Source organism: Osmia lignaria, chromosome 5 (assembly GCF_051020975.1).
Source record: "Osmia lignaria lignaria isolate PbOS001 chromosome 5, iyOsmLign1, whole genome shotgun sequence".
In the NCBI taxonomy this organism is placed as follows: Eukaryota; Metazoa; Arthropoda; class Insecta; order Hymenoptera; family Megachilidae; genus Osmia; species Osmia lignaria.
Window position 1 is genome coordinate 9,638,447 of NC_135036.1, and position 14,969 is coordinate 9,653,415.

Here is a 14,969-nt window from a genome sequence, read left to right on the forward strand (position 1 = left end):
AGCAAGAAAGAGATATCCTGTCCTCCCGGGGTTTTCAGGCTCTGCTGCGTTTCCCTGGGAGAGAAGGGTGGGTTCCCAGAGCAGATACGGGTAGGGACACAGGATGCTGAGAGAGGAAGGGGAACAGAGAGGCAATCAATGCATTCCAGCACCTGCCTTTTGTGCGTGTTACAGCCCTGACAGTCACCCAAAACCTGCCCTGCTCTCTTGTGTACTTTGCTGCTGCTGTTGCCTGCCTGCCTGCCTGCCTGCCTGCCTGCCTTGTCCTCAGCGTTTCTCATTTTATTACCCGTCTTAATCTTCCTTTTTGCTTCTTTCAGACTTTTTTCTTTTTCGTACAACCTCCACGTGTTTTTTTACTTGGCTGGAATTATAATTGGTGTCTGATGACGAGAGATTGTTTTTCAAACAGCTGTTGAACGTTATTCGTGTTTCCTATGGCGTGAGCAAATCTTACGCAACGAAGATAATCGCAAGTGGTAGAACTTTTGTAAACGAATCTTATCTCGACCGATGGGAACTCGTATCATTGTTCATCGAAAACCTCGTGTAAGATTACGTAGTTTCTCGCTTTCGGCTCCGACTAAAATTAGATATTGAAATTTTCAAACGAAGTTAGAATTATGTTAATTTGAACGAAGCGAAAACGTGGTAAATTGTTTTGTAAAAGAGGGAAATACGGAAAGTTGAGCACCACTGCGACCACGTTGCGACCACGTATGGGTGTATAAACCAGGCAAAGAGGGAGAGAGAGAGAAAGAGGGATCCTTTCACGCAGTGGCCCGAGAGCCCTACCTGCCCTTCCACCCTACGAAAATGTGTCCCGCCAGTCCTTTCCGAGCTCTCGTCCCGACCAGACGAATCGTATACACAAAGCCGAAATCGTGCCACTCGACTCGGCGTATTCCCCCCAGTGTGTCGCGTTTTCAGCTCGTCACTACACAACTCGTTAGATAATTGCTGATAACTGTGGCTTATTGGGCCGAGTGTTTTCCATTTCGCGGCTCAGATAAAGTGTGACCGAGTGTCTCAACGATAGGTCGATTCGTCGCAGCGTTCGAGAAAAACTCGAACGATTTCTGCCACGATTTTCCTTCTACGTTTCGAATTTTCTCGCCGCGTTTGAGTCTACGGAATTTCGTCGTGCGCAAAGTGTTACATCGGTAAATCAGTGAAATATACGTGTTACTTTATTAAACATGTTTGAAAAGCATTTGGACTTTGGAATTACGATCTGAAAGGCAAAGCGTCCATCTGGTTGCACGGCAGGTCAGTTTCTATCATTTTTAACGAACTAAATAACCATTATCGTTTCGTCGATCTAATAGTATTAAAAATTAATATTTCTATCGAGTTACAGACGAATGATTGTTTCATTTTTAATAACGAAATTAATGTGTCGACGCTACGGTTATTATTTTAAATAGAAGATAGCGGAATGAAGCAAAGTTAGATATGGATGAGCTATTTCAAAAGTTTGTTTAGAACCTCGTGTGTACGTGTTTATGCGATGACCTTGGAAAATTTGCAAGAGACAGAAGAGAAGTTCGATGATGGTGTTATGTTTGCAACGCGATAACGTCTATCCGGTATCCTCGATAACAATGTCACGGCAACTGTACGTTGTGTACAGAGCAACGGGCAGCGATAAATTCTTTTCCCCGTCGTCGGATCTCTCGAAATCGTTGAAAAGCTGCTCGATTCTTTTTCCACGATGGCATGTGTGTACATATATCTTATACGTTTCGCAAGGACGGACGTGAGACGAGAGAAAAGAAATACGTTTCTAGATCGCTTTGAAGGCTGCGAGAGACGATGGAAAACTTGGCCTGATTTATGCGCGCCGCCTGGCTTTTATGCTCGGCTCCGTTTCGTGGAAGCTTCGAAAATTCTCTCTCTTTTTCTCCGCAAATTTAGCCAGTTTTATTTTCAGTTTGATAGAAGGAACGAGGCCCTCTCCTACCCCTCCAGACAGGTTTCTTCGAATTTTTCCAACCGTTCCAGCGATTTTTCCATCTGTCTTGTTTAAGTAGTTGATCGGTTTTCAACATTGTTTACACGCTCAAGTGTGCTCCTCGAAGTAAACCTTCGTATTTTAAATTCCTGATATTTTTCCAAAAGATTTTGTAGCGTTCGAGGGAAGGAAATAAATTGAATATTTACGAGCAACTTTAACTTCGATCAGGTTACGAGTGGTTTTTAACGCTACGATACAGAGTGTCCCAATAAAATCTGCGCACACTTTATTACCCTTCATTTCAAAGTAGGACATTGTATTTGTTTCGTTGAAACAATATCATTTCAGACAGAAATTCGGTATTTAACTCTTCGTACTCGGTATCGTATATTATGTCGCGTTCTAAAGTGTTTGCTTTAGTACTCGACGTATTAATCCCAATGATAAGTTAAATCTAATGTACAGAGCAAACAGACTGCAACGAGTCACCGTACAAGTTACGATTGTCGCGCGGAAGATTAACAGAAAGTTGAAGCACCTACGTAGGAAAGATAGGCAGTCGAGATACAGTTCTCTGAAACTTGGATCGTTAACGTTTTTATCGGCCCCTATTACGTAAATACTGGTTTTTATTTTTGTCGCGTAGAAATCCTTTAAACGTCCCTAACAATCGATTTTAAATGTCGCGGGCAGGGAATAATACGACTGGATGACCAACGAATTAGTCCTGACTGTGCGGTGAGCAGAGTGCATCGCTTTCCTCGATGCACAAATGTTTCACGGTGTTTATTGTAGCGACGAGCAAACAACGGGTCGGTTCCGATGCACATGCACGCTGCGCCCGTTTATTTATGTGACGAGGGCCGCGTGTGCGTGACCGTTTCCAGCTGACATTTGCAATGCAAAACTCGACCGGCACGAAGGTCATTAATTATGCACTTCATGGTACGCAACAATAGAGCTCTCTCGACGGTGTTTCGTTTCGTTTCGTTTCGTCTCGTCTCGTCTGCTCTCTTCTCCTCTCCTCTCCGTTCTTTTAGCCTCGTCGTTTTCTCGTCGATAGCTTTAAAGCGAATTAAAGCCGATATTACCAAAGAGAAATTGTACTTAAACCGTGATTCACTTTTATGAAATTCATTTTTCGTTCTTCGACGTGGATATTCGTTGAATTTCGTTTCGATTTTCTAAAAGTTTCAAGCTTCAACACGGTGGAAAGGTGCAAAATCGAGTTCCTTGGAACGTTTCCATCGACCTTTTCCGAGTTCGTCGAACCGAACTGCAATTTTCCAAGTTTCTTTCCACGGGAAGTTTCAGTTGCATTGCTGAAGCAAGCTTCAACTCGAGTCTCTGGTTTCGCGAAAAGTTTCTTGCTAAGAATATATAAACCATTTATAAACAGCGGATCGTTGCGGTAAACAAAGAATTAATTAAGAATCTCGATTCGCTTCGAGAGAGTCAGAAGTTGACGTGTTCAGCTGGGTAATCTTAGCCCGTTATGGCGTTAACTTAACGCGAGATACGAAACTTCTAATTGGAACGTATTATTTATAAATGCACGATATACTCAAACGCACTTCCTCGTAAATTACGCCGACTAATTAGCCAGAGGGTTATCGTGGTGGTAATTAGTCGAGGTTACACATGCTCGTTACGCTACCTGACGCCTAAAGAAAGCTTCGTCTCTCACTTTCTTACGGAGTGATTCTAGTTCTGAATAATCGAAGCGGTGGTGAAAATTCTTTTTCGAAGATGGAACGCGAAGGAAAATCGACTCGTAATCCCGACGTAATTCTTCGAGTAACAGTGTGTCGGGACTTTCTTTTTCATTCTCTCAATGAATGACACTTTATCCGGCAGCAACAGAAGGAAGGCGTGTTCGAGTGATTCATGGCGTTCATTCAACGGCGTAAAGTTAGAAACCGTAACGAGCGTACGCGGTTCGTCGACTCCGTTTAATCCGTTCAAGCGTGTTCCACATTGATCAGGCGTGAAAGTAAAAACGAACGATTATCCGGATCGAGAGAAACTATCGCGCTTGCTATTCGCGTGCCGCGCTCGTCCGCGTTGTGCAACGCGACGAGTCTTTCGGCATGTGAGAAGTCGGAGAAATTAAAATGCACCGGATCGCGCCGAGCTGTCGCGGCTGACATTCGAGCACGTTTTTCCGCCCGGGGGGAATGCATCGCGTTGCACCTGCCTTTTTTCTTCTTCTCCCTTGTTCTCTCCTGTCTGCACGAGTATCGACGCAGTTCGTTGCTCCATACTCCTTTAAAAACAGCCTTTTGTCTTTTCTAAAGTCTCGAGTTAAAATTGCGTCGAGGATATTTCGTGAAAGAAGCATGTTTACAGAACCACTCCTAAGGAATTAAATAAAGTATAAGCTCGCTTGTAGATTGAAAAGAAGAACGAAGGGAACCACCGCCTTTCCACCTGCCTTCCTCTTCGCGTCTCTCGGCTCTAAGCAGAGCTTCCTCCGCCAGTTGCTCGTAAATTCGTTCTGTACCCACGCCTTCTAATCCCGTGCAAAGTTAATTACCGCGTGTCCTGGCCTCGTGGAAACTCCTACGATATTCCTTTTTCTCTCCCTCCCCTCGCACTTCTCTCTGCATACGTGCATAAATCCTGCTTGTCTGCGCGTACACGCGTGCATCCCCTTTACGATCAGCTTTGCTGCTCGGGTACAGTTACTCCCATGAAGCGTGTATATACCGGGCGTGTTCGTGAAATGATCCATCCTAGCTATTTATTAACGCTTTACCGAGTGGAATCCTCTTGCTGCGCCTTTTTTTTTTTAATGTCAAGGATTTGTTGCCTGAGAATCGATTGAAATATTTGAAATTATAAACGCGACGTACTGGGAATAAGATTTCCCTTGATTCGACGTGATTATATAGTTGAGAGATAAAAGCATGGTTCCGCTTTCGCGAAAAAAACCTTGGCTCTCGAAGCGGCTCGATAGGGTCGGCAATTTTCGTGTCTCGACCCTGAAAGAAGAACACATCCGGTGGAAATAATGGATCAGGTCAAAGCCCTGCCGAACAAACGGTCGAGAGGATTGAAAGGTATCAAGAATGGTGGTAAGAGATGGTAGCGATCTCGGGAATATCTTTTCGGTAGCATCCTTTTGTGTCTGGCTTTCGGTTAGCCCTATCCCTTGCCGGGGATCCTCATAATTGGGAAATAAATCGTGCCGCGGGCAGGACACACGTTGCACCCATTCGGCAACCGCGTGGAATGATCTCGTTTCTAAAAGCACACCACACGCAGCCGGGCACGCACGAAACCGGCGTGGAAGTAATAACAGACGTCGAAATGGCGGGGAATGCGAGAGAAAGAGAGAAAGAGAATGGGCCGCGTGCACGGCATCGAATAAATAATTCATGAAACGATAAACACGCGCGGACGGATGCGTTATCCGGCCGCACGGTACAGTCACCTGCGTGTAATTTCGTCAATGATTTTATTAGTCGCCTCTCACTTCTCTCCTAGCGCGTTACTTTGTAATCGACGTTTCGAAACCGTGCGGATAATAATGTCATTTCGATTTGTTTCAAACAAAAGTGGGATAATGAAACTAACCAGTTGGAATAGTTGAAGAGACGTTCGCTCTGCTTCTCGGGAATGCAATTTCCCATTCCGTTTCTCTCGCAGCGGCAACGATAAAATTGGTGGAAAGCCGAAAGGAAGGAATTTCGAAATTACGGGGAAGAAGAATGCCTGTCTCTAGTCTTTCCCCGACCACTTTGTTTTCCAAGCGTTACCTTTCAATTCGACAGAGCGAAACGCGGTTACGGCCGAGTCCTGTCGCGAGAGGAGGGACAGAAAATGCGAACAGTCAGCAAGTACCCGGTCTCGTCTGTGCTGACCGGGCACGTACATAGGAAACCTCGAGAGTAGTTTCTCCGCAGCTTCGTCAGCAACTTCTATCCTCGCTCTTACAGTCGTTTCGCTTGTGGAACCCGTCTGAAATTTAATGCACCACGCCGTCCTCGCCACTACGCTTTTACCTACCTTCTTCAAGCTTTGAAAACTTCGTTTTCAGCTCGAATTTAGACACGCTCGATTACCACCAGCCAATCCGATTTAATACACATTTCCTTTGCTCTTACTTTCCAAAGTTCCTCGTTAATTGTAAAATTGAAGTCGTCAGTACGCTCTTTTAAGTACGCGAATGAATTTGACCTCGAAATTCCAGTCGATCGATCTAATATCGAATTCGATCGATGTCCTTCTCGTAAACCGGAGGGGTTTTGGTTTACTCAAAAATTCCCGTACAGTTATCGATCGAATAAATTCACGAATATACAGCTAGCGAGTCATGTGATCGTCATCGAGTACGTGTTCGATCGGGAAACGGTGTGAATCGATCGATCAAACGGTGTTACGAAAGATTAGCAGACCCGTCGCTATTGGCGGTCGCGAGCGTGTCGAGTATAGGTGTAAAAAGAATCCCTGGGCTCCGGTTCCTTCTCCTCTTATCACCTATTATCTCACTAGCTATCTGTTTGCTGGAAGTATAAATATCCTATCTTGCGCCGTCTGTCGCGATAAGATAACACCTCTTTATATTATTCGCAAACAGTCGACGTAGCTTCGAATTCGATTCCATTTCCACCTCATCCTCCTCGACACCTTCTTTAACCCGTTAACTGATTCGTTTCTATTTTAACGAAGAAAATGATAGGAAACGGATAGGAAAGGTGTTGATTCATTTCGAACAGTAATTATCAAGAAAAAGAGTTTATTCTAAATTGTGGAAAAATCATGTAGTTTTTTTACAATTTGCTCGCTTATCTTATCGCGATTTTTTGCTCTTTTCATTTCCAATCCAACGATAATGTTTTGTCAGTTGGACTGATAAAACGAATGAGATCAGAACTGGTAAGCCGTTAAGTGGGTTCATGTATTTTGATTAAGTCGTTGCTATATCGAAGTTGGTGCTTTTGTCAATTATCGACGTTTCGTCATCCACCGGGAAACGAGACGGTTGTTACTTATTCGCGAAACGTACACGTAGCACGCTACTTGTTGGGAAAGACAGGAACTAGGTGTCTAGTTATATCTGTTGGAAGTTGAGGCAAAAGTTTGTTACCGAATCGATAAGGTCTGTGTAAAGTTGCAGTCATCCTTTGTCCTCGACGTCGTGACTCGTCGCCGTACGCTGTAAATGGAGATAAATCAACGCGATAACGCGTCTTATTTTCTGTTACTCGATAAGACACTCTCCGTAGGACTATCGCGAACAATAAATGTTTGTAATGTTTTTGTCGATATTGCCGTTGGAATCGTTCGATGACCGATTACCAGCGCGCATTGCATCCCGCTGACGCACCCGAGTAATTCAACCCTTTTGTCGTGCTATAAATAGCAGCAGATGTACATTTTTCCGTAACGATGACATGGAAAAACTTTTCCAACTACTGGCAGTAGGGAAATAACATAATCGTTCGTGTTTTTGTGATAGAACAGAATAGCGTCGAATTTTTCCGAGGTTTTTCGAGGGAAAGCCAGCAGTCGAATCCGTGCCATTAAAATTTAAATAGACCGTAAGAGAGGGAAAGAGAAAGAGTTCCTTTTGCGGTTGGGGTGGGTAGAATCGACGAATAGATTAATTGAAGCGAGAGAGGGTGAAGCACGGTAGGGGATGATTTACTTTGGTACACGACGAACAACGAGAGTCCCTCTTTTGTTTCAACCACCCCCGCATTAACGTGTCCCCTTTTCACGTTGCTCGTGCCTCGGTAAATAATGAATGGCCGAATATTATTGCGCAGCCAGACAGCGAATCGAGAACTGCACGGTTAAAAAGAAGGGAAGGAAATGCCATGAGATATCCTGAAAATGGCAGCTCAGATACGAAGATACTTTTCGATTTTCTTTGCGATTTAGAAATTTCATCTGCTATTTTCGTCGCGTATCATCGGTCGAGAAATAGCAGCTTACGAAGAGGATTCGTAGCTGCGATTTCGATTTAGCCTTTTATCGGTACACTCTTCTCTTTCACGGGAACAGCCGCGTTTCCGAACGATCGAAAATTTTCTTCTACCGTCATTTACCCTGCGGCCGGATATTTTGGTCGCGTGTTATAAGCGGAATATTCCACGTTGGTCTTCCACTTTCCATTATATTTAACGCTCTCTGATCTCCGTCATGTTTCGAACCGACACGATGTTGTGTCTACGCTGTGCCTAGTGGAATTTCAAGCGTCAATCCGACGCTCGTGCCTCGTTAACGTTGTTATCTTGTCGTTTCTGATACTATTCGCTTGCAGACGTAATTCGTTCAGATGAAAATGAATCTAGGTCATTATTCGATAGATGTCGAGCTATTAAAATAGACGTGCATTTAACAAATCTTCTCTCTAACCATCGATAACACTAATATCGTTGATATTGGACGATTTCGTTTCAATGTTGGTTCGCGATGAGTCAAAGCAGGTTAGATTAGATTCGTTCGCGCATCGTGAATCGTTGCTGCACTGGTTAGAAACGGCGGTGTTCGCGATACAACAGCCGTCTTTGGCTGACTATTGCGAAATACGAGTAAATTGATGCACGTTTAAAAAGCGTGACGACGAGAAGAGCCAAGTCCGAGGAGCGTGTGCGTAGGCATCGTTCTGATCAATAAAACGAGCACGTTTTTCATTCGTGTGCGAGCCAGACGAAAATAGCCCGACCGATGCGGATCAAATATTTATCGGGTCCTTTTTAACCGGGCAATTATTAACGCGTAAGAAAGGTTACGAGTAAAGGGGCGAGAGGTGGGGCTATCGTAATAAATATCTCGCCGTCGGTTAAAAATAATTAAACAGAGAAGAAGATCGGATACTTAGCCGAGGAGGTAATTTACGCATCGAAAGTCAGCTATAGGTAATTATATGGAGCAACAACGCGTAAGAGGCGAAAAAGGCGGCAGAGGGTGAATCGCGCGAACGTCACGGGTCGGGAACAAAAAGCAGATTAAGCGAACGTCACGGGTTAAGAGTTCAGGAAGAGAAAGTCAACGAACCAGTGGCAGCCGGTGGTCCCTGATTGAGCCTGAATACCGTGTTCTGCCTTTTATTACGCGCGATCGTTCGTTCAGGGATTCGGGTTCGCGCACCGCGTGTCTTTCGCGCTTTTAACGAGCGTTTTACGAGCTTTTGTCCGAACCTCCTCTCTCGCCCGGTTACCCCGCACCTTTTGTCGGGAATGCAATACGTGGACAAAACGCGCGCGTACATAATGCGGTACCGCGGACAAAACACGCGTGCAATCTCGGCTGATACGCCGCTCGGAGACAGGCTTGCAACGATTAAAAGAATACCGTCAGGGAAGTGGTTTATCTTCTTCGTCCTATTCTCTTTGAATTCTCGCTCTGTTTTCTCGCTGTTTAGCCGTTGCCTCGACTAGCGAGAAACTCGTTTCCCAGCGAGCCGCTTCCTCGAGCGTGAATCTTGAATAGCGTCGGGAAAGGTAAACGGCTTTTCATATTTTCCCACTCTTCATCTCTGTAGGACTCCTCGTTGGTTAGACTCGATGTTCGTGCTTTGAAAAGGCATACGAGTTTCTGAATTTTATTCATTTGGCGAAGGAAACTTTGGAAAATGGTACGAGAGATACGTATCGAAGGATGAACGCTAGCCGGGTAAACAGAGCACGTTGCTTGACATTTACTCACGGCTCGATTAGCATAGCAAACCTTCTCGGATGAGACTATAATTAGGCTGGTGGTCTGCTCTCGTCAGGCTGCTTAAAGCCTTCCTCTTTCCTTCTCTGTCTCCGTACGAGCCGTTACTTCTTCTCTTACTCCTTGTCGACGGATTTTCTCGGTACTCCGACCTTGACACAATCCCCTCTCGAACGCAGGTACTGTGTTTCCTCGTGAAAAATAGACGATCGTAATTATCGATACGTTTTAAGGGAAAATTCTCAGCAAGCCAGAAGGGAAAGCACGGTTCAGCGCGTGCGGTTAAGCGAGTCGTTGCACCGGTTGTCCGTTGCGGAACGGTTAAAAATAAGCACGCTTAAAATAAACATATTTTACCATCGAAACGCTAACGAAATGTTCGCGTCAACGCGAACCAACTGCTTTCTCTCGTCCTCACGGGCACGTTTCGAGCCGAAACTCGCGGGGTACAACGTGAAATAACGTGACAGGAGAAACAGCAAACGGGCGTGACGATTCGGCAAATCGATTGGCAGTATTTATTGAAGTAGGTGCCTTATGCTCCACAGAAGAACATGCAGTCGACCTCGATGGCGTGGAACACGTTCATCCCGTTGCCACCACCAGGAAGCAGGCCTCACGGCGCCCCGCATTCCGGCATGTCCGCTCACGTGGGTCACCATCATCCGGGACCAGGTGCGACCAGTGCGCATCCAGTGACGGTGGCGCAGCAACAGCAACGAGAACGAGAGGAACGGGAGAGAGAGCGAGAAAGAGAGAGGGAACGAGAGGCGAGAGAAAGAGACGCGAGGGAGCAAAGGCAACGAGAATCGGAGAATTTGGGGATAAGGGAACACCTGGCTGCGGCCGAGAGACTGCACAGGCAGGCAGAGGCTAGGGACCACATCGCGGCTCAACAGAGGGCCGCTTATTACGCGGCCACCGCACCTCCGACTCAACAGGTACGTTTATTTTTCTTTTCGTTTCGATCCGATCCCGTCTTAACGATCATCGTCTCCGTTCCGATCGTTTCAGGTGTCTCGACCGTCTAGCGTACCCGTTAAAGACTATCCGCCTCCACCGGCGCACTCGAGGACGTCCAAGTCGTCGTTGCCCGTTGGTAGTATGCACGAGAAACCGCCGTCGGTCGTCGGTCCGTCTCACAGTTCGTTACCGAAAGTCGAGCCGAACGTCGGTCTGTTCAGTTACTCGACGTACCAGCCGCAGACTTCGTACGCGATGCACGACATGAAGGTTAAAAGCGACGTGGGACAACCGCACAAGTCGATGACGAGTAAAAGCGGTATGGGCAGCGGTCTCGAGAGGGACCATCACGGCAGGGAAGTGTTACAGAATCCTCCGACGATGTTGTCGGATCACAAGAGCTCGGTGATAGTGAAGAACGAGGGTCGGGAACTTCCGAAAGCACCGTCGTCGCAGCAACACTCGCCGAGCCCGAAAATCATGCCTTATTTGAACGTGCAGTCGGTACCGCCGCAACACAAACCGTACGAGTATAGGAGCCCAACGCAAAGTCCTCACCACCTTCACCACCTGGACGGTCTACAGGCGGCGAAGAGTATACCTCAGGGTCACCACAGAAGCAGTAGCGGGTCGACAACCACCACGCAATTACCCAGCCCTCACGGGCATCCACCACCGCATTCGCACAATCGACAGTCACCGCATGCTCAGCATCCTCATCAGCCACCGCATCCGTCGCCACCCGAGCCGCGTTATCTCACCAGGCCGGAACCTGGCCTACCTTACGCTACTGCCAAGTCCTCGTATCCGTATCCGCATCCGCATCCGCCCACGGCATCGCCGACCTCGCATTACGCCGCGCCGGCGGGTTCGAAGCCGAAAGTAAGCAGCCCCGCGCCACCTCATATATACGGGAAACCGAATTCGGGGATCATGACCGGTACCCCGGTGTGTAGAGCCTCCGAACCGGCGGTCGCGGCACCGATACCTCTCACCTCGAAAGCCGGCAGCTCGCCTTACCAGCAAGTGCCTCACCATCACGGGGCGCCGCCTCCACCTTTGCCGCCACCGGCTCACAGTAGATCCGTCTACGATTCGAGAGGTTATCCCGGATCATTGCCGGCCGCCAAATTACCACCACCGCCGCTTCACAGTTCGCCACCGACCGCCACATCGGCGCCCCTATCCAGGCCGATCGTGCATCCGGCTCATCACACCAGTCCTCATCAGCAACCACCCGGCCAGACGGTACAGCATGCGCAACCTCAAATGCAAAACACCACCTTCCAGACGCAACCGTTGAATCTCGGCGTCGAGAGATCCGGTTCGCCCAAGAGGAAAGCGCCTACACCCTCGTTGACCGAGAATCCCGGTCAACCGGTGTCCCTCGAGGTCTGCAAGAAACGCAGAACCGAGGAGCCACCGCAACCGTTGTCCCTGCAGTGCGTAGGTCCACCGATTCTTTCTCGAGTTAGCGAACCGAGCCCGCTGATCGCATCGGCCGCCACCTCGATCACCACCGTGGTTAACACCGCGGCGTTACTCGCCCAACCGAACAGTCAAAGCCAGCAGGAACGTACCGCGACGGCGGTCAGTCCGGCGCCAAGAACCGCCAGCGGGGACGGTTCCGTGCGACCGGCGAGCGCGGGTAGCGCGTGCTCGTTGAACCCTGCCACGGTCAGCGCCGCACCCAGCCCGGCACCCATACCTAGTCCGGCGCCCTCCACGGCGCCGAGTCCAGCGCCTAGCGCGCCCGGCACACCGGCCAAAGCCAATCCTACGATCGACAGCGAAAAGTCGAACAGTCCGGCACCGAGGCCGCCGAGCAGCACCAGCTATCCCGTTCACAAGCTGAAGAAGGCCTGGCTGCAGAGGCATTCCGGCGAGGACGGCACCGAGGACACGACCGGTGTCGTTGGTAGCGGTTCTTGCCTCACCTTGCCTTTGAACATCTCTCAAGCACCCTCTCAACCCTTGAACAACAAGGAACGCGACGCTACGTCGAACGTGACAAGCAACGCGACCACCACTTGCCTACCAAGCGCCGTCAATTCGATTCACAATATCGGTAGCATGGCGGTTAACAGCATCAACAAGAGCAAAGTGTCCGCCAAGAGCGGTCGAAAAACGACCAACAAGGAATCCCTGAACGGACACGCGACGGATACAAAAAATTTACAAGAAGACTCGTCCAGCAGCGACCCGGAGAGAAAGTCGCCGCCAAAAAGAAAGCCACCCAAGGTATCTATATGGATCGTACCTATATTTTCTGATCGTTTTCTTAGTATAATCGCACTTTTTAGTATGTGTTTATCCATACGGAAGAGCTGATTTCACCGTTGCACGTATTATCCTTACTTTTTGCATGCGCAAATAGATTACGTATCATTAACCAGCTGGAATTGGTTTCGTATATAGGTCATGTGTGTGCTCGATACCATTACTCTTCCTACCTATTCCCTCCCCCCTTTTAATTCTCTTCTCTGTTTATGCGTTTTTTCCTCGTAATTATACTGGGAAATCATAAATCATTTATGAGTAACGGCACTTAATTATTGTTCGGTAATTGGTATTTAATGTTGCTGGGTATGGAACATGTAATGACTTTTTTCGTTTCGCGTTCAACGTCTATTTGTTTTCTATTATATACGGCATTATAACGATGTTAGTGATTTCGCCGTTCGCATTTCATCGCATACGTAACGATTAATGAATAATGTTAATTGATTCAATGGTAATCGTAAAGGAAAATAATTTCTGTTGCTCCCTTTTCTTTTACGCAAACTATTTATTTCGTCGTTTCTATCCTACGTATACACCCATAAATTTTTTTAAATCCACGATTCAAAACGTGTTACTTAGTGCATGCAGTAATATTTAATCGAATATCGAAAATAGTTGAATTGGCTGGTGAATAAAACGACACGTACCTATGTTGGTGTATAAGAATGTTGTCGTAGGACTTCTTAAATAGAAGCAAAGCAGACGCACACGCGAGTTGGTAGTTCTTTTTTTGACAGTAGTTTCGGCAAGAGCATGAACTTCCTGACTACTTAATAATCTGTGCCCTGTGGTAGGTAAAACGAAAGAAAGGCGCCGCACGGAGGCAGCAAACCACCGCGGAAGATCAGCGGAGACGAAAGGAAGAGAAACAAAGCGGAGGAGGAGGAGGAGGTGGTGGTGGCGGAGGTGGTGGAAATGGCGGAGGAAATGGAGCAGCAGGAGGAGGAGGAGGAGGTGGCGGCGGTGGAGGAGCTGAAAGAGGAACAGGAGGAGCTGGTGCAGGAAGCGAGTCTAGTAACGAAAGCGAGGCCGGTTCCGCTAGCGATACTAGCGAACAGTTGGGTTCCATTCAACCAGCGTCCAGGGTTCGCCATACCACGGCCAATTCCAACAATTCCTCGGGAAACGGTTAGTTGACGTACCTTCTTGTAAATGGACTTCCCGTCAGGTGAACTAACTATTCACTTGCAGGGTAAGTGATCCGCGTTCCATGGTCAGTACACTTAATCCTTTTTATAGAGCTCTGCGAGAACTCGAGATGTTCAGGAGTAGACTTGAACCGGAAACGATGTACATAAAATTTACCGTTATCTTCTTTTTGAACATTCAATTTTCTTTTTTGACGTACCACGATTTCCTGATACTCTTTAGATTCGCCAAGCTCTCTAGAAATCTTTCTATAAAATTTTGTCTCGCACACTTACCCTGTTTTTATAATAGTAACAACGTTCACTTATCGCTGAAATGATGACAAATCCGAGGGTTGACTATCCGTGATAGATAACTATATTATCGAGCTTTTTAACACTGAATCGTGTCGTTCGCGTAAACGCGTTCAAGTTCGTCGCCGGTGGATGCCGTTCAAATAGATGGGAATCCTTTGTTCGATAGGAAATAACAAGGAACCGAGGAAACGGGGCAGAAGACCAAAGACTACAAAGGGTGGCAATGAATTGGGCGGGGAGGATCAACAGCCACGGCAAAAGAAAGAACGCAGAGACGACAGCGCGAGCGGCGGTAACAACGGGCCAGGTGGAAGCGGCGGAAGGGGTGATCCATTTCGTCGACCTTCGATATCTCAGCTGAAAAAGACCGGTGATAGTTGGTTGCAAGACGGGGCTTGTTTCGAGGTCGCCCCGAAATTGGCGAAATGTCGTGAGTGCAGATGGACACCGCACCAACGCTCCAAAAATCTTCCACAAAACATTTTCTGCAGATTCTATGCATTCCGTAGATTACGGTATACCAAAAACGGACAATTGGCTATAGCTGGATTCAGTGATCCTCATAAAGATGCATCCGAGGTACGTTTATCGACCTCCTTCCTTTTCACGTTAATCCTTTGACAATTCTATTAAAAGCATTCGTTTTTTTTTTT

At 47.2% G+C, this 14,969-nt stretch overlaps 1 protein-coding gene across 5 annotated transcripts in view; it reads left to right on the forward strand.

The window, feature by feature from the left end:
* The window catches only part of Kdm3 (Lysine demethylase 3), a 152,825-nt gene that overhangs the window by 132,412 nt on the left and 5,444 nt on the right, over nucleotides 1–14,969 (forward strand). For 4 of the 5 annotated variants that reach the window (XM_034325692.2, XM_034325695.2, XM_034325696.2 and 1 more), the window contains 4 exons: nucleotides 10,156–10,566; nucleotides 10,640–12,829; nucleotides 13,666–13,999; nucleotides 14,483–14,895. In XM_034325692.2, the coding sequence (XP_034181583.1) occupies nucleotides 10,156–10,566; nucleotides 10,640–12,829; nucleotides 13,666–13,999; nucleotides 14,483–14,895 (3,348 nt within the window). The remainder of the gene's footprint in view (nucleotides 1–10,155; nucleotides 10,567–10,639; nucleotides 12,830–13,665; nucleotides 14,000–14,482; nucleotides 14,896–14,969) is intronic. The other variant, XM_034325694.2, reaches the window with a different exon arrangement.